The 18,368-nt window shown below is 44.8% G+C and overlaps 1 protein-coding gene across 1 annotated transcript in view; it reads right to left on the bottom strand.

Moving 5' to 3' along the window:
* The window catches only part of ALK (ALK receptor tyrosine kinase), a 666,217-nt gene that overhangs the window by 90,913 nt on the left and 556,936 nt on the right, over positions 1 to 18,368 (bottom strand). Inside the window, exon 9 of the mRNA XM_053891034.1 lies at positions 2,543 to 2,712. Coding sequence (XP_053747009.1) covers positions 2,543 to 2,712 — 170 coding nt within the window. The remainder of the gene's footprint in view (positions 1 to 2,542; positions 2,713 to 18,368) is intronic.

The raw sequence follows: 18,368 nt of genomic DNA, 5'->3' as shown, positions 1-18,368 counted from the left end.
TATTATTGTTATTGTTATACTGTAGTTATTAGTAGTAGTTACCACTGACTGAGCACTTACTGTGGGCCAGGAAGCTTACCAAGAACTTTACTCTCTAAGCCTCAGAGTAAACTTTATTATCTCTGTTTTATACAACATACTTGACTTGGAAGATCAGTGGTTGTGACTTGTGCTACTTTTTTCCCAATAAGTTACCTGAGGCTACATAACTGAGGGATGAGGGTGTTGGATGTGGGAAATAAAATTCATTGATACTTACTATATATAGATGCTTTTGACAGTCATTTTATTTAGTCTCATAACAACGCTGTGAAGTTGTACTGTGATGGTACTTTACAGATGTGGCCACCAAGGCCCAGAGAGGTTCAGTGATTGGTTGGGGTCACACAACTAGTGAGTGTCGGAGACAGTTTTAAACTTGGGACTATCGGATCCTAAAGCCTATGGTCTTTTATCCACAGTGCTTTTTTAGTTTTATGGGCCAGTCATCTCTACTGGTAAGCGATTTTAGCAACTGAAAACTGCCATGCCTCCTTCTCCTGCAGTTCCATTTACCTCTGGGTCTTGATGCCTTCTATATCATCTTTAGCTCTGGGTGGGGGGAGTAGCTTCCTACATCAGAGCATGTCAGTGGTGTGCAGGCTCCTGGTGAATGGAGTCACTTGTGTGTTCTGTAATTGCACACTCATTAGGTCACGAGGCATCAACAAACCAAGCTGGCCTTTGTCTGAATCCCCACTGGACAGTTTGGTCTCAGTACCAATATTGGAAATGTCAGTCTGGTAAACAGCCTTTAACAGGGAGGAGGGAGGCTGAGAACAAAGTCTCTTTCAAACAAAACTCTCACGGATGGGAGTGAACAGAGTCAACATCTTACTTGCTTTAAATCCCCTGGAGTGGTTATGAAAGAGAGAGGAGTTGCTGGATTGAAGAGAAAAAAACCCCTTTGATTCATCTGAATTAATTTAGCATCTCCCAGGAGGAAGGGCTCTGCCATCACCTTCCTGTTCTCCATCCCCTGCATACAACTCTCACAATCCCGGAGGACAAAAGACCAGTCTGTGGTAGGGAGTGCCCACACTGCCCCTTCCTCCACTTTAATTAAATCCATTTGTCCTAGGGGTAGCACTGTGCCTCAGGATGTCCAAGGGCTTTGATCTTTAACCCACACACATCTGAAGGAGTGGGAAACTAGTGCTCAGAGTGAGGACAATCACTTCTTCCTATGACAGCACAACTGAAGTTATGAGCTCTTGGAAAGAGCAGACTCTGTGAAGTTTGAGTGAAGAATTTGAGACCCAACTTTATCCTTACAAAGCTGCATGCCAACTGGCATCACCCTCACCTTGCCTTAAGCTCTTTGTCCTCATTTTTTAGAGGCGAATTCATCAGGATGGTAATTTGGATGGGTTTTAAGAGTCTAATGCAGAGGAGCTAGGGTTGCTGGGTTTGATATTTAGCCTGTTAAAGTTGGCTTTCCCCCTCCAGATCCATTTATCTGCCCCCCTTCTAGAAATAACTCCCACCCTCTGCCCTCTGCCTATTTTGTTCTGGGACAGATTAGCACACCAGCCATCAAGGGTTCAGTATGATTCATCAAGGAGTCATGTGAGCTGCTGTGCTAGGCTGGGCACTGCTTGCTCCAGGCTGGCTGCAGGTGGCAGACTGGTGCCATCCCGGGGAGACAAGTGGCAGTTGATCTCAGTGGTTACTTCTCCATTGCAGAGCCTTGCAAAGTCAATGATCTTCTAGTCCAACCCTCTCAGCTTAAAGATGAGGAAACTGAGACTCAGAGAGGTTCAAGGTCACAAAGCCACTAGTGATCGAATTTAAATAGGAGTCAGGGCCTCTGGTAGAATCACTCCTCTGTTTAGTGAAGAATTTACCTTCTCCTTCATCTACTTGCTTCAGGGACCTGACTCCACAAAGTCCTGGACTTGGACTGACCTGAGCACCAGTCCTCACTCTGATGCCAACTTGCTGGTGCCGGTAACTCTTTGGTTCTTGATGAGAATCTTGTGAAAGGGCAGGATGGGGAACATGATGAGGTCTGTACTACCTATGTCACAGATTTTGTTGTTAATAAGGGATAAATAAAATGTCAAATGGGAAAGTAAGGCAAAGTGCATTAATTAGGACAAAATATACATATAAAGCTTGATTATTATTTGGCAGTAATATGAGTTGTTCAACTCATGAGTATGAGTTTTATTTCTACTAAAGATACTGGAGGCAGTGAATCAGGCCAGGCTAGTGATACAAGAGATAAGTGCTAATTAGCCTAGAAATCCTACAGAGAAACTCAGTGCTCCCTACAAGTCTGCAGAAAGTGGTGTGTGTGTGTGTGTGTGTGTGTGTGTGTGTGTGTGTGTGTATGTGTGTATGTATGTGTGTGTGTGTTCATATTTGTGTGTATGCACATGTATGTGTTCATCTGGATGCATGTCTTGGGTAGTGGGGATGGGGGGAGGGAAGACATGACTCTGTTCTGCATCTTGGCTGATAGAAGAAAAGAGAGTGACAGAAATGGGTGGAGGCTCACCTGTCAGCCACATCGAGAAGAGGCAGCACTGTCCACTGCCACAGGCTCAAGCCTTCATTAGTGGCAACATGCCAGACCATTCTACTTTGTTCCTTCCCAGTTTTGTTCTCCACCAGGACCAAGGAGACGTTTCCCTGCAAGACTCCACGGATGAGCCAGGACATTCGGAGCTGCAAGGGAGAGCAGAGCCAGAAGAACAGGTGTTAATATTAAAAGGAATCCTTAGGTCCCCTTCCTAGAACTCTCACCTGAAGCCTCAAGCATGTTGCTGGAGACTCAGCCAAGGTATGCCCAGTGAAGAAAGCTGGTGACTGTCTGATCTTATTCATTGTCTCTCCAAATGGCTTTCATTAAGATTCAAGGAGCTGGGCAGGGGCAATTAGGGACAAAATTTTGGAATTTTGTTCAGGTTGATCCTAAGTTTCACAAGATTCTGCATCTGAGGTGATATTAAGAATCAATGGGATATGAAGTGAACTTCTTAAAGGGGTTCTGAAGATTCTCGTCTGTGGCCCCGATTCACTTTGTGACCTTGGAGAAGTGATTTTATGACTCAATTTCTTCAATGCCTTAGGTATCATAGATTTTTCTTCCTCATTGAGACTCTAATACTCTTATCTGAAAGATACCATGCCATGTGTTAGCTAACCAGAGACTCTGTGACTTGATACTTATGGCCACTGGTAGGCAAAGGCAGGACAAAAGTCTACTCATCGAGATACTTTATGATGGTTATCTTTCAGAATTAGGATGTCCACTTTGACAAAAGGAAGCTACAATCATATATTTTCATTGTGTCTTTAGTAAAGGTTCCTATGGCATTGTTCCCTAGATATATGAAAAGGGACTATAGTGAATATTTCTGAAAGAGTTTAAGTGCAGTCATGCCCAGAATCAGTACATGCTATAAACAAGGTCTCTGATATTTTCGTTTGATAGAAACAATCTGTAAACAACATTTAAAACTTAGGACAACTATAGCATATAATTGCCCCAAATATTCCTGTTTAGATCCCGTAATTAAAAAAATGGCTGTTGTGGAATGAAAGGTAAAATATGTCCTGTGGCAACTGTAGTTTTCATCTGCTATGTGCCCCTTTTCTTTGATTCTCATTGTTTGAAGACATTCTCTTCTATAAATCGCCATTCCTTTGTCTCCCAGTCCCCAAGCTCATGGTTTGCATGCAATTTGATCAAAGAGGTCATATACCATGAACTTCCCACTTTGTTGCACATGGCCTCTTAACTAACAAGGCCACACCTGGCACTGGGGTGCCCAGGTGCTGTTCTACTTCTGAGAGCCTGAGTCAGGCAAGCCTGGTCTATAACCATAACCTCTTCACTTATACCTTTCCCATTTCCCAAATCTGGTGTAGCAAATACTTGTCTCCAATGAGTACTCCCAGGATAATTTAACAAATCTGTCAATTGTTTTTTTCTGATTTCACGTGGCTTCCTTGTGCAATCTAGATGCCACGACTAGAAATTTTAATCCTACTAACTAAGCCCTCTCAGTCTTTAGCCCATGCCCCGTGCCCTGCTTGGAATATTGCTTGCTATATCCTTTCTCTCCTTTTGCTCCTTGGCCACAGAATATTTGATGATTTGGACTGCTGTGAAATCAGACTGTTGAACCTCAGTGCTCTGGATGGTTCTTGGTACTTACTCATCCACTGATTTCCACAGTTGACTTCTGAACACACATAGCACAATGGGTGTTTCAAATGCTTCCTCAAACACTAATGCTGTTACCTTTTGGTACACAACTCCTGATCCATTATTTTGATTCTTACTTTACTGATAAAGATTTACTCTATTAGGTGCAATCTACTTCAGCCTCTCTGCCTCCTTCCCTCCTTTCCCTTCTATCCTCTCTTCCTCTTCCTCCTCCTCCTCCTCCTCCTCCCTCTCCTCCTTCTACTTCTACTTCTCAGCATAGGTGTTTATTTATCTACCTTCTCTCTTCTTTTCCTGTCTTAGAGAAAGCTGTAACTTTCATTTTCTTCTATGTTAATCTCCCATATCCTCCCCCGCCGCCCCCTGCCCAGTCCTTGCTCTCTCAATAACTGCTTCTAGCACCTTAAGACTCTTTGTACCTTTTGGATTTTCTGTCTACAGAAAAGATCAGCATTCACCCATCCCAGAAAAATATCCCTGATCCAGCTAGCTCCTCTGATGTGCAACCTATTTCTTTACCCCCATTCAGATGTTAACATCTTGGATAACTGGCATGTAACTGCTTTTATTTCCTTGTTGCCCATGCTTTCTTTAAATTCTCTCAACCTAGCTTTTATCTTCATTACTTTAACAAAGTAGCACTCACAATGTCCTTTATAGCTTGCTCTTTCAGCTCTTTCTATGGCCTCCTAAAGTGCCTCTCCCTCTCTACTTTCTCCCTTCTAACTTCTTTTGTATGTCTCTATCACATCTTCCTGTTTACCACTACCATCTGTGACTGATTTTTCAGTGGTTTCTCCTTATCAACTAATATCAAGGCATTCATGTTTCTTTATAATCTAAGAAAATCAGCTTTTTAGGCATTCAATGAATATTTATTGAGTACTTATGCTGATTCACATGTATCCTCCACCCTAGAATGGTCTAAAAGCTTGAGTTAGAGAGATCTGGATTCAAAAACTGTTGTTGTCACTTTGGTTCTTTTGAAGTGCAGTTCTGTATTCCATTAAGATGGAATAGGTTTAGGATTACAGTGACAATTTAATGAGATAACAAATAGTGTAGTAAATGTTAAAAAGGAATTTTGGCTGAAGCACTGAGGCAATAGATACTACACTTCAAAGGGAAGTCTGAGAACACAGTGATGTAGGACTTTCAAGAGGGGTGGATGAAAACAGGTTACACAATTTTTAATCTCTCATACATACTTGGATTTTTAAAAAAGTTGGTGGTTGAATACCAGGAGAGAGTTTTTTAGAATGTGCTTTTTGTATATCATGAGTTCCACGTCACTTTACCCTTCTGCAAAGAAGTTTATCTCTTCATCCCAAGTCAAGAGAGAGCAGTTTTAATGATGCCACCTTGAGCATTTACAGTTTGGGGAGCTCAGTAGAACGCTGTCTAACTCCTACCTGGAAAATCTAAAGTATGAACCAGGGGTTGGGTAGCTGCTCTGATGGCAGGACAAAGGCAAGGTGGAACCATTGGATGGCTTGCACTCTCAGACTTTGGTGGTGCACACATGCATGAGCATTACACATAGACTAGAGTGAGCTGTGTAAAAAGCAGCCCACGTAGACCATTTTAGATCTTGTCCAAGAGGGCTTCTTGAAGAGGTAAATAGAACTCAGAAGAAAGAAGCTGCAGGCATTTTGAGATGCCCAAGGGCAGAGAAAAGAGTAAGTGACCTCCTGGAATGGAGATACATATGCCCCAGTCAAGGTGAAAGACTCCTAGCAATAGTGGAGGGGGTGAGGAGAAATGTAGATCTCCAAAGAAACCACAAAAGTGCCCCCTGTGAAAACTAGTAAGCCTTAAATATTTGTCCTATCCAGAGAATACCAACGCCAGATCACCACAACAGTTCTGGTCAAGTAAGAGCTTTTTGCTTTCTTTGCCTCTTTTCCTTTCCCTGCATTAAAGGGTCACAAGTTAGCCAGATGACTGAAGAGGAAAGCTGAGTGAAGGGGAGAGAACCGTGACCACCATTTCTCTAATTTCAGGCTTTTCATCTATAGTAGGGTCAAGTGTGGCAGGGGGAGGGGAGGGAAATAAGCCCTAACTTTAAAGCAAGATTAAAGTTCTGATTAGATGGGCATTCTGATTTCTAAATAAGCCTGTTTTGTGTTTTGAAGTGATTAAAAATGGTCTGTATTACCTTAGAGCAACAGGTAAGTAGATTTCATCCAGTAGTCCACACATGGGGGCCCAGTGAATGTTAGTTCCTAGACTCCGCCACATCAGTCTACATGTCAGCTTTGCACCTGACATGGATTTTTCTGCTTCTATGGTTTTGATCTTTCCATTTCCTCTACGTGTTCTTTCCTTCTCACCATTTAAAAAAATTAAATATTTAATTTTCACGGACCTTTTCTTATCATCTGTCTCACAAATGACCTCCCCCTCCTCTGAAATCTTACAATTGAGGCTATTGGGACCATTATGGGACACAGCTCTGGTGGCTTTTCTTCCCTCTGTGGGCAAGTCCCTTCAAGGCAGGGACATCTTATCTTCTATTCATAGTAGTGGTTCAGTGAGGGCACATGGTAGGAGCTGATCAATATCAGGATAAATAAAGATGTATACATTTCCAGGAAGACCCTTCTGTCTTCACCAGGTCCCCTCTCAGGGACAGAAACCAACTTCCCACCTATGAAGCTCCTTAGCACTTTCTTGCACTTTAGGGATTGGGTACCAGGAAAGGGAAGAGGATCCACCCATTTTGCAGCTAACCAGCTGTAGTTGAAGTGGCCCAATTCCCAGTGTTCTTCAGAAGCTTTCAGTCTGAAGTAGAGTCTGCTAGTGGGCTGAGCATGTTGGTGAGATGTAGCCCTGTCATATTGACACTGGGGACATTGGCTAGCTTACTGCTGAGCTTTCTCCATCTTCCTGCACTATATTTTAGGCCAATAGGCCTGGGAACTGAGAACAGTACTGGCTGCCAAGGCATGGCATCACTAGCTCCTGAGGAGATCTACCAGGATCCTTCTTGGTACCAGTTCTTGAGGTGATTATCCCTTCATTCAACCTATATTTACTGCACACCTACTCTGTGCTACATTATTATATATACCTTCCCTGCTCTCATGAAGCTTATCAGCTTGCCAGGAAGTCAGAATTTAAATGAATAGCTGCAATTTTGCTGGGTGTAGCAAAAGGGAAGTAATCAGAGCCACTTGACAGCAAAGACTTAAAACATGAGACAATCAAGTCAAGACACTTGACATAAGACAGTCAGGACTTGGGTCAAGATGGCCACTTGATCCAACGTTCAGAACTAGAGACAAATAGTAGAACTAAAAATTTGACTTTCCTTTCATCTTACAATACCATCACCTATGTTTATAGCAGAAAATATATATCTACAGCTACAACTCAAGCCAAGACACGCACTGTTTCAGTTTCCATAAAGTTTAGTTTTAGAAACAGGTGCAAAAGGCTTGGAATGAGATTGCAAACTGGCAGCCAGTGAATGGCTAGCAAAGTAAGTTTTTCTGCCATTTATATTTTTCACCCACCGAGTGTTTAGTAAGGTGGTGTATCCAGGTGATGTATTCTTCCTCAGATATAAGCAGTCTAGAACCTTTGGTCTTTCACTTGGCCTACTTTTCACCTGTAGTTATCACTAGTGATTCCAGATTCTGCCTCTAAAATGTCAGTCAATGCTTTGCTACTCAGAGGGTGGTTTTCAGGTTGGTATCCTTGGTGTTACCTGGGAACTTAGATGCAGAATCTCTTGCCTGATCCCAGACTTACTGCATCAGAATCAGCAGAGAAGCAACCTCTGGAGCCTTGTTCCTGTGCTCCTATGACTCATCCCACTTCCTTTCCAGAATGCACTGAAAGCAATTGCCCTTTGCATCAACATTCATTCCTGGGTGGCCTATCAAACTCTCCTTGTTTCATTACCTGTTGACGATGGGATAACTTGGGGTTTGTGCTCCAATATTGAAGTGAATGAATTATGTGACTTTAAGCCAACCACTTACCTCTCTGAGCCTCTATTTTCTTTCTTAAGCCAAATTTGTGATAATAACCATCCCTTCCCTGCCCACCTTAAAAGGTGGTCATAAAGACTGAAGTAAAGAATGTGAAATAGAGCCCACATGATGTGAATGAAATGGTTGAGCCAGTGGTTTTCAACCTGGGCTGCAAATTGGAATCACCTGGGGAGTTTTCACACCTACTCATGTCTGAGTTCCACTCCAGAGACTCTGATTTAATTGGTCTTGGGTAGGTCCTGGGCATCAGAAGTTTTTGAAATCTCCCCAGGTGATTCTAAAGTACATCCTAGGCTGAGACCACTGGAGAGATAGGGCTACTTAGTGCAGGAGGTAGCCTGGTCTTCTTGGTCAGGGGTCCATTTTCATCTCAGACTTTGAGTAAGAGGCAATTCTTAATAACTAAAAAATAGCCTAAAATGTGCCCACAATCACCAAGGTGTACAAGAAGTGTTTTTCCTGCAAGGGGGAGGACACAGACTCAGCAGAGGGCCTTCACGTGCCTGCCACATCATCCTTTGGCCAGGACTGAGGACATTCCTGAGAGTGAGAGATTCATGGGCTGAGGGGAAGCAGTGATGACCTAAGAATACAAATGGGACCAGAACTATCCTCTTGGTCCTACTTACCAATTTCTTAGTTAGACATGGAGGACCGATGTCAATTCTTTCTGAATATCCCTTATTCATTATTTGTATCTAAATAGAGCATTTCTATCTAAATAGAGTAACTATTTGTGGTTCCCAGGGCAGACTGCAGGTTCAAGGCCCTCTCAAAGACTTCCATTTTCCTCCTAACTACAGTCCCAGATAAAAGAAGCCCTTTGATACCATTATATGTAGATATCCATGCCAGGTAGACCTGGCTTGCTATTGGGAGTTAAAGTTCAGGTGCTCAGAGTGGGCAAAAAACTCTTTTGGTATTTGATTTTAATAGGACCAATTTCTATCGGGGTAACCTATAGGATAAAGTATTTTGTTAAATGGCTATTTATTGAATGCTAGAGAGCTGTGCTAGGCACTTGTACATATGCTATCTCATTTTAAACTCACAACATTCCTTCCTGTGGATATTATCATACCCATTTTTCATATGTGGAATCTGAGGCTTAGATAGGTTAAGTCACCCATGGTCGCTGGGCCCATATCTGTGCTGTTTCTACCATATCTATAGCGCTACATACACGTAGCATGTTATGGTAATACTTAAACCTTTTGTGGGTGTGTTGTGAAGGTTTTCTAGATCCTTGTTGCTCAAAGCGTGGTCTGTAAACCAGCAGTACTGGCATGACCTGGGAACTTAAAAAAAAATGCAGGGTCTCAAGTCCCACCCTAGGCCTGCTGAATCAGAATTTATATTTTAACAAGATCTTAGCTCAGACATACCTTCAGAATAGAGGAATTAGGGAAGTAGTGGGTTTTAAACCTTTGTCTCTGCCAGACAATTAGTATCGTGTGTGTGTACAGACACATACATATATATATATGTATATACATACATGTACATATATATGACACATGTATTCATGCAAATATGAGAAATCTTATTCAAATCCTAAATAATGTCTGTGAGAAATAACACTTGTTGGAGCCCATGACAATAAAAATGCTGATCCTTCTAGATACATCCAATAGATATAGGTTATAAATGATAGCTTTTGACTAATAACCTATTTTATATGCAGACAGAAAATAGGACAAGTGAAAAGAGACAACGCCAGGAGCATGCCACCAGCAATTATATTTTTTGGCTCCAGCAGGCCCTTTCACAAGGGCCTTTTCCCTCTCCCTGTCGATGGGGTCCAATAGACTTTCCAATTACATGCTACCAGTGTTTGTCATGTTATTAATTAAAGTTCTGTATGTAAAGCAAGAGGAGCATTGTGGCTAGGCCTAATGCTATTATTTCTCTCATGGCCCTTTCCTCCTCCAGAGGTAATTACTGCAATTTTATGCCTAGAATATGCCCTGTGTTTGCTATGCATACCTCGTGGCAACTTCACGACAATCTCTTGAATCCATTAAAAAAATATCAGCACGGAACTTAGGCTGAAATGGGACAAAAGAGACTCAATGGTATCAAATAATGCCCATTCTGCATTCAGCACTCCCAAATGTAGCAATGCTGTGAGGTGAAAGGTGCTACTTTTCTTCGTCTTTCTGAAGGGCTGTCTGAATTCCCACAGTAGAGACCAAACCAGGATGCACGTTCTAGTGCGTATTTCACTTGAACAGAAGGAAATGCTTTCTAATAGAGAGAGACACTCAAAGATGAGCTTGATATTCCCCACCCTGGGAGTCATCCAGCAGTGGCTGGGGAACCAGGATTGAAGTTGTTGTCAGGGAAATCCAAGCTTAGAATAAAGGTAAAGGCTCCTTCCCAACCTAAGATGCCACAGGGCTGTGGTATGGGTGTGAACTGGTAATTTTAAGAGTTCTTTGGCTTCTTATTAGTAAGAGTTCCACGGTCTCTTATTAACTTTAATTAAGAGTGTTGACTCATTGCAAAACCCAGTGTTTTTGTATGCCATCTCCTACTTCACCTGGAAAAAATAAATACCAACTCTCCAGCTATAAATAGCCTAATGAAAAATCAACCCAACATAGCAAGAAGCAGGCCAGATGCAGATTTTTGATAACAAGCAAATAAAATGTGCTCGCAAATACTTGCAATTATGGAAGCTTAAGAAATGCTGGATTCCTGGCCATGTAGGAGACTTAAAAGATTGATATCCTGTCTGAAAATATCACCCCATGTCTCCTTCTTTCCAAGGCATCACATCAAAGCCAGAAACAGCCAGCCAGGGAAACATACATGCCCCCTTTGTAAAAACACAGCAAGAAAACATGAAGGTTATACATAAAAAATAATAACTGTGGGATCCCTGGCTGGTGAAGTTATGGAATTATAGGTATTTTTTTTCCTTCTTTAATCTCTTCTAATTTTTTTACAATGAATATCCATTACTTTTTGATAACTAGAACAAGAATGATAAAGTAAATGTAGCATATGCAGTTATTAAAAGCATGTTTATGAAAAATAACACTGATGTAAGAAAATATAAATAAAGAAGACATCAAATACTTATATGGTATGATGCAAAATTTGTATAAGCCCTTTTCACTCTGCTCAAGTCTACGTCTATGTGTCTGGAAGGAAATGCACCAGTGTGGTAAGAGGGGTTACCTTTGGGGGGTAAGAGTGTGAGCAATTTCAATTCTCTTCATGCCTTTCTATATTTTCCTAATGTTCTGCAATGAACATAGAACACTTTTATAATCAGAAAAAACAATAAAGACTATATTAAAAGTGGCAGCAAGGGAGGGTTCTGATGTCGTTTGAAAGTCGGAAAAAAAATGCTTTCTTTTCACCCCCTTCTGGGAGGATCAGTTTCTCTTGCCTGAAATATGTGGGCTTTTTGAGGAAGACCCAGGGAAGGTGGGGGCTTCTGGGGATTGAGTGATGCAGACGGAGCATGAGCTTTGAACTAAAACAGCCGTTCTGTCTTTATTTGTGGTATAATCTGTGCCTCTGTCTTCATCTGTAAAATGGGACCAATTGTACTCTGCTCAGAGAGTCGCTGGGGGACTTTAATAAGATTACAAAGCCCAGTGCCCAGCCTACCAAATACATTTGGTCAATGTTAGTTTTCTCCTCCTGTATGGGTAAGGGCAAGCAGGCAATACCATGCTAGAGATAAACAGCTCACAAAAGATAGAAAGGGACAGGGTGAAGGATGCTGTATTTAAATTTTTCAGTTCAGTGTTCTAGCATCCAGTTTCCCCAGAGAGTTATCTTTTCTGTCTTATGGGAAGAAAAAGGGTGATATTTTCTTTTGAGTTACATTTTGATGGTATGATCTTGGGCAAACAGCCTCCTCTGTACCTCTGTCTCTCTGTGTGTGATGGGGTGCTGCTGCGAAATAGCTCTGTAATCCTCTGGCTGGGGAACAGGATCAACTGTGCAGTGGAAGTCCTAGAACCTTTACAGACAACCAGTGGAAGGAGAATGGACCCCAGGCATGCGAGTGTTTGTGGGGGCCTGGAGCCACTTGGGGAGTATTTATTCTGACAGGTGGGGAGAGTCTGTGCTTGCAACAGGGTGTCCCCCTTGGGCATGGGACTTTGGAATGTGGTATAAGGATCTCCAGTAGGGGCCACAAGGGTCCATGATTAGCAGGTGGATTCTGAATGGGATCCAAATCTCTGCCAAGTGCCCAGGAGGATTTTATTCACACCCATGAGTCTTGACAGCAATTCTTCCTATGCCTCAGTTTCATCATGTAATAGCAGAGGGATTCATTTTGAATGGCTCGTAGGTATTCAATTAATTATGTCTGACTGCAATTACAATTGCTGTTGATTACTTTGGCCCATTAGCATGTGGCCTGGGAGTGTCAACCACATCATGATGAGTGGGGACAGAATGCTAGGTTCCAGTGGCTTCTCAGCTCTAGGTATGGAGGGGAGAATTATTTTGGCTCAGAAATCTCAGTGGGGCTACATTTGTTGGTATCTTGAGAATCCAAGGGGAGTGTCCTTGTTGGCTCCTATCCTGGGACAGGGTCATGTTCATAATTGAGGGGCTGTGTAATTAGTTAATTAATTAATGATTGATTAAGCAAATTCATTGGGCATGTCCTCCTGATACTAATCCTAGGCACTATGCAAAATAATGCCTCCAACCTGCCCGCATGTTACTATTGACTGAAAGGAGAAACAAGAACACACACAATGTCTGAATTCATGTTGGAGTGACTTCTTCCCGCCCGTGCAAAGTAAGAAGAAAGAAGAAGAAGAATTGCTCCCATTACAAAGAGTTTTTACATTTTCATTTGGTCTTTGCAACAACCTCAGGCAGCAAGTACAACAGGTTTATACCCAGTTTTACCCCAGTTGGGGGGGTGACTCGAGTGAGGTCACATGACTTGTAAGGGGCAGATCTGGGATTCAAACTCAGGTGACCTGAGTTAAGTTAGTGACTTAACTAGTGTTCAAAGATTTGGCTTTGGAGGTGGACAGAGGTTGGTTTAAATCCTGGGTCCTCCTCTTAGTAGCAGGGTGACCTTGGGCATGTCACTTAAGTTGTCAAGGCTTTAGGGTCTCTCTCTGTCAGTGAATGGGGGTCACGATTCCTCACAAGTCTGTTTTGGTAATGAGATAAAACAAGTGACATTCTTAGCACAGTCTTAGCCACATAATAAGGGATTGATATTTAAAAAATGTTCCCTCAGTTGGCTTATCAACTATGAAGCGTCCCTTCCTCAGACCCAGATTAAGGAAGGTTTCTTTTTCCCAAGAGTGCAAATGGTTAGGGTGTTTGAGGGCTAGAGTTAAGAACTTTGGCTTGCTTTCTAATGTAATTCAGCCAAGTGATCCATGAGTAACCTGGAGACCAGGACCTGTTATACTGAAAGCAAGTATTGTTAACTTTTCTGCTGAAAACACCTCAAAGAGATCCCAGATTCCTGTGGTCTATCTCCAGCATGACTGGCCACATGGTGGGTTTGAAATGAGTACTGGCTGCTTCACTGCCCGACCGTGAGCCCTCTGTGACCTTCCCTCCTTCACTCCTCCTGCCATGTATCTGTGTGCCCATCCAGCCCAGCCAAGTTCCAAGCTACCTCTCTGATCCCATCCCTGCAGCTGCCCACCCTTCGCATCCTGAGGGGGCCACCCCCTGACTACTTCAGGGGAGTGGCTGAGCAAATACCTTTGAAGTTAGGAGACTACAGTTTGAGTCCTGGTTTCTGTGTAGATTAGCCTGTGACTGTGGGGGTGTCTCCAAGCCCTCTGAGGCTCTTCCTCTGTAGAATGGGGAAGATCTCATTCATTTCACAGGGTGGCTGGGGAGGTGGGCAGGCTCTGTGGTCTTTGACATTATAGAGGATTCTTAATACAGGGTATGGGTATAATGTTATTACATGTGTCTGGGCTCATCACTTGAGACTGACCGTGGGTCCAAATCTCTTAGTCATCCAGTGGGTCTGTGGAAAAGCCATTTGGAAAATTCTTCCGGAACCACTTCTAACCTCCACCTCCTTCCCCTCTGATACAAAGTGGCACGTGCTTAGGCCCCAGGTTAAGGCTTTAAGAGCACTGTCTCCATCACAGGGGGTGTGAGGAGCTACCAGATCTACGGTCCTCCTGGAGTTTCAGACACAGGTCAGAGTTAGGGTGACTTGTGGGGTGGGGGTGGGGGACACGCACAGTTGAGATGGACTTTAGAGGTGACCAAGGCAGGGCAGATACTCTTCAAAACGCACCATTTGTGGGCCTAATGGTGACCACGAGGGATGAAGTGAGATCACACAGGGTGAGGAAGCCTTTGAGCTTCAAAGAAAGGCAGGCTGGAGCCCCCCCTGGAAAGGGGGTTGGAGCTCTTCCTCTGGGCTTCTTAAACTGGGGGACATATGACTTCTAGGTCTTTCTAGGGGGACCCAAAGCAACAGGGTAAACAGGGGTATCTTTCTGAAGTCTTGGCCATTCAATAGTAAGTAGTGAGTCCTGTTTTTGAATGCAAAGAAACAGGCACGTTCGAGGATCAGATGCAGAACCGGCATGCATTTTCAGGTGATAAAAAGAGATGTTAAAAGAAAAGGCAGGCGTGTGATGTTCTGCTCTGGGTCATTTGGCCAGACTCCCTTCCAGCCTTTGTGACTTCCTCTCTTTTCTCAGGTCATGCCCTATATACTGCAGCTGTCCCTTTCATAGGAGCCCACCCCACCCCCCAACCCCCCAGGGGAAAGTGCAGATGCCTTTGTGTCTTAAGGACATGTGGCCACACTGCCAGCCAGCCGTGCATGATTGTAGTCTCCCTCCTCATTTGTGAAAATGTGACAATATCATCTCTTTGGGTGTCTGCTGCCAGGGTGGGAGTGGGGTGGGGATGGGCTGTGGAGAAAAGGGACTTTCGCTAGACTGGAAGAGGGTGCTCGCCATGCCCTTCCTGGTGGGGAGAGGAGCTGGTGGGGATGGAGGAGGCAGTGAGGGGTCCATCTGCTGCTGGGAGAGAATTAGCTTCCCTGGACCCTAGTCACTAAGCTGGGCAACATCCCCCTTCCCCTCTATTGCCAGGTCACCCAGGGTGGAACAGAGGCCAATTTCTCCAGACTCAGGACCCTCAGATAGGCAGACTCCAGCCTTTGATATTGGAATCACCACAAAAGTCAGGTAATAATAGGAACAGCAGCAGCAGCAGCAGCAGCAGCAGAGGAGCAGAGGCCACATGTGCCATTTACTAAGCATCTCTATGTGTCCGGATCCAGGCAGGGCACTTTTGATGCCCCTCTGCTAGTTTCTCCTGACAGTCCTGCAGAGGATCCTGAGGCTGAGAAGGGTAAGGTGATTCACACAAGCTCCCGCTGGTACAAAGTGGCAGGACCCTGCCAAGGTCTAAGTGATCTCCAGGCTCTGCTCTCCCCACCACACTACACTGCCTTGGAGGTGTTCCTTTGTCCTGGCCCTGCGTGACCAGCTGGGTTCCTTTGCACGTGGGTTATGTCGAGACTGTTGGGACATGGGGCAGGAGGGAGTCCGAGGGCACTGTGCTTCCTGCGGGGGCATCTCTATGTCCTTGCGGGCAGAGAGTGGACAGCCCAGCTGGAGGTTACATAGCTAGCATGGAGTCCTGCCTCTGTTCTTTGAAAGTTCCAAAGCAGGAAGAGGACAAGCGCAGGGAACACAGAGCGGAAAGCAATCCCCAGCAAATCCGCTTGGCAAGTGCTGAGGCCTGGAGCTGTCCAAAGGTGGGCTGGCCTTCCTCGTGAGCATTCTGTCTCTGCAGTGCTGTCACAGCCTTAGGTGGGATGGGGGTTGGATTCCAGTTCCCAAACACCTGACCCAAGGAGCTCAGGCTTGTAAGAGGGGAGCTAGGGATGAGGTTACCCTGGAACGCCTCCCTAGCTCAGCTCTGGTCCTTATTTACAAAGAAGATGACTATAGCCCCCACAAGGTGTCTATGCAGCATTGCTTGGCCATACAAGGGCAGAGGCTGGTCCCAGGTGGAGCCCGGTAAGGACCAGCTTTCACTGGTCAGCAGTGAAATAGGATGAGTGAATAGAGAGAGGAGAGGGTTTCCTTCTCCCTAGATGGACACATGTCCTACAGAAGGTGGAACAGATCCAGAAAATGACAACCTTATTTAGGATCAAGACCATGAGGCCTCTTGGGACAGTTTTTCCTTCCTCGTTTGCTAAAACAAATGAGACCATGTGGGGCTAAGAATAAGGCATACACAAGGCATACATAACATTTGAATCTCCTAGGTGAGTAACAATGTCCCCTTAGCTGCTCAGGAATTAGGTCCATCGACTGGTCTCTGCCTGGGAAGACACTGACTAACTAGGGCTTGAAAATGGGGCGGTGTTTCCTTCCTGCCTCCAGAGAAGAGGAGTCTGTGGTGGGGTAGGCAGGGGTTCTGCTTAGGCAGGAGCAATGCCAGTCCTCAGGGATGCTGTGGAGGCCCACGGCAGCTCCCCCCATGCCGAGAAGTTACCACCTGCCCTCGGCAGGGGCAGGGAAGTGTGACAGAAAGAGCACGAGGCTCAGGCTACAAGGTCTGGGTTTGAGCTTGATTTTTTATTTACTGGCTATGCATCTCTGGGTGCATTTCTTTCCTGCCTTGTTGGGGTGGGCTGTTCCTGTCCCCTGGGCAGCCCTCTGTGTACCCCCACCCAGATCTGCTCCGTAAGCAGGCTGAAGAGAATACCCTTGTCGAGGGTTCAGTGGGGGCTGCTAAAGGAAGAGCCTTATGGTTCTGTTTTCTCCTCTACCTCAAGTCATCCTGTAATAATTACTATTGCTCATCCTTGCTTTTTGCCTTTCCACGGAGGATTCTGCTGTTGAGTTTCATAAACTCTTAAAACATGGTAGTCAGAAAAGATCTCGTCTTCACCTTATGTGAAAGTTCTATTTGTCTGCCCCCCACCCCAGGGAGGGAGTGGGGTCAGCCTAAATAAACCTGAACAACACCAGCCATGACTTGGCTACCTTATTTTGGTTTTGAGTTACAGTGAGATGCTAGAGAACCCTCTGCCAGCCAAATCCCTGGAAGGATGGGCCCTGTGTCCAGGAATGATCACCACCATCCTGAAAAGTCTCATGGAGTCAACCAGAGAGCAATTTGCTGACAACTTCTCTGGCCTCCAGCCTTCAGGGCTCTGCCTGCCGTAGGGGGTTCCTTCTCAGTGGGGCTCTGAGAAGGGCTTAACAGATGGAAGAGGGCAAGTTCAGATGCCAGGCTGCTCTCTCCTATCCCTCTGGGCCACATTTCCTCGTTTTAATGACACCAAATGGAGGTCTCCTTCCCTGCAGGCCAGGTAGCTCATGAAGACCTGAGGAGGTCTGCGTGGTGGCCTTCTGTCCTGATCTCAGCAGCCCCCAGGCCCATTGAAGCCAATGCCTTTATCACTACAGGGCTGATGTCAGGGGCAGGAAGGCCCCAGGTGTGTTCCAGGATCCCAGTGTCTTTGTGCATGCACCAGTATGTAGGGGGAGGGCAGAGGTGGCTGTAGCTCCCGCAAGGTCAGAAAAACCAGCAGCTAGGAACTCACTTGCCCTTGGGTGTGGCCACCAATCAAGTGGTCACATCCCACTTCCTGGGCCCTTTTCCTTCCTGCAGCTCATAGAAGGAAAACCGCTTCCATGTTTTGAAGCGGGAAAGAGAATGAGGGAAGCCCACTTTTCCTCCCCCCAGGCCTTGTTCTGTCCTGAGAACATGGTTTAAAATATTCTAGTCACAGGCAGGCTATTCAAATAAAATAGAATTTCAAACCGCATGGGGCTTGTTGAGACATTCAAGCTTCTGGGATGTGCGAAAGGCAGGAGGCGGGGCAGAGATAGCGCCTGCCACCCTCTGTCCCCTTCATTACCAGCGGCTGCAATGCTAGACACATCCGAGTGTGTTTCCCAGCCAAGGCGGACAGAGCAGGTCTGACAGCAAGCGTGCACATGAAAGCCACCACAAGGCTCCCCTCCCCGGTGGCAACTTTAATTATTTGAACTGGAGCTCCACAAAATAAAAATAAAATAAAATCTGAATATTGTAAGTGGATCTCCAGTTTCCCACAGAGAATAGCTTGGGGGAGGCGAAAAAAAAAAAATATATATATATATACATATATAACACTCTCTCTTGTTTGTGGCTGG

The sequence above is a fragment of the Panthera pardus genome, unplaced genomic scaffold, assembly GCF_024362965.1.
Source record: "Panthera pardus isolate Hobbes unplaced genomic scaffold, ASM2436296v1 HiC_scaffold_26, whole genome shotgun sequence".
Classification (NCBI taxonomy): domain Eukaryota; kingdom Metazoa; phylum Chordata; class Mammalia; order Carnivora; family Felidae; genus Panthera; species Panthera pardus.
This window is presented reverse-complemented; position numbering and strand designations above follow the sequence as displayed.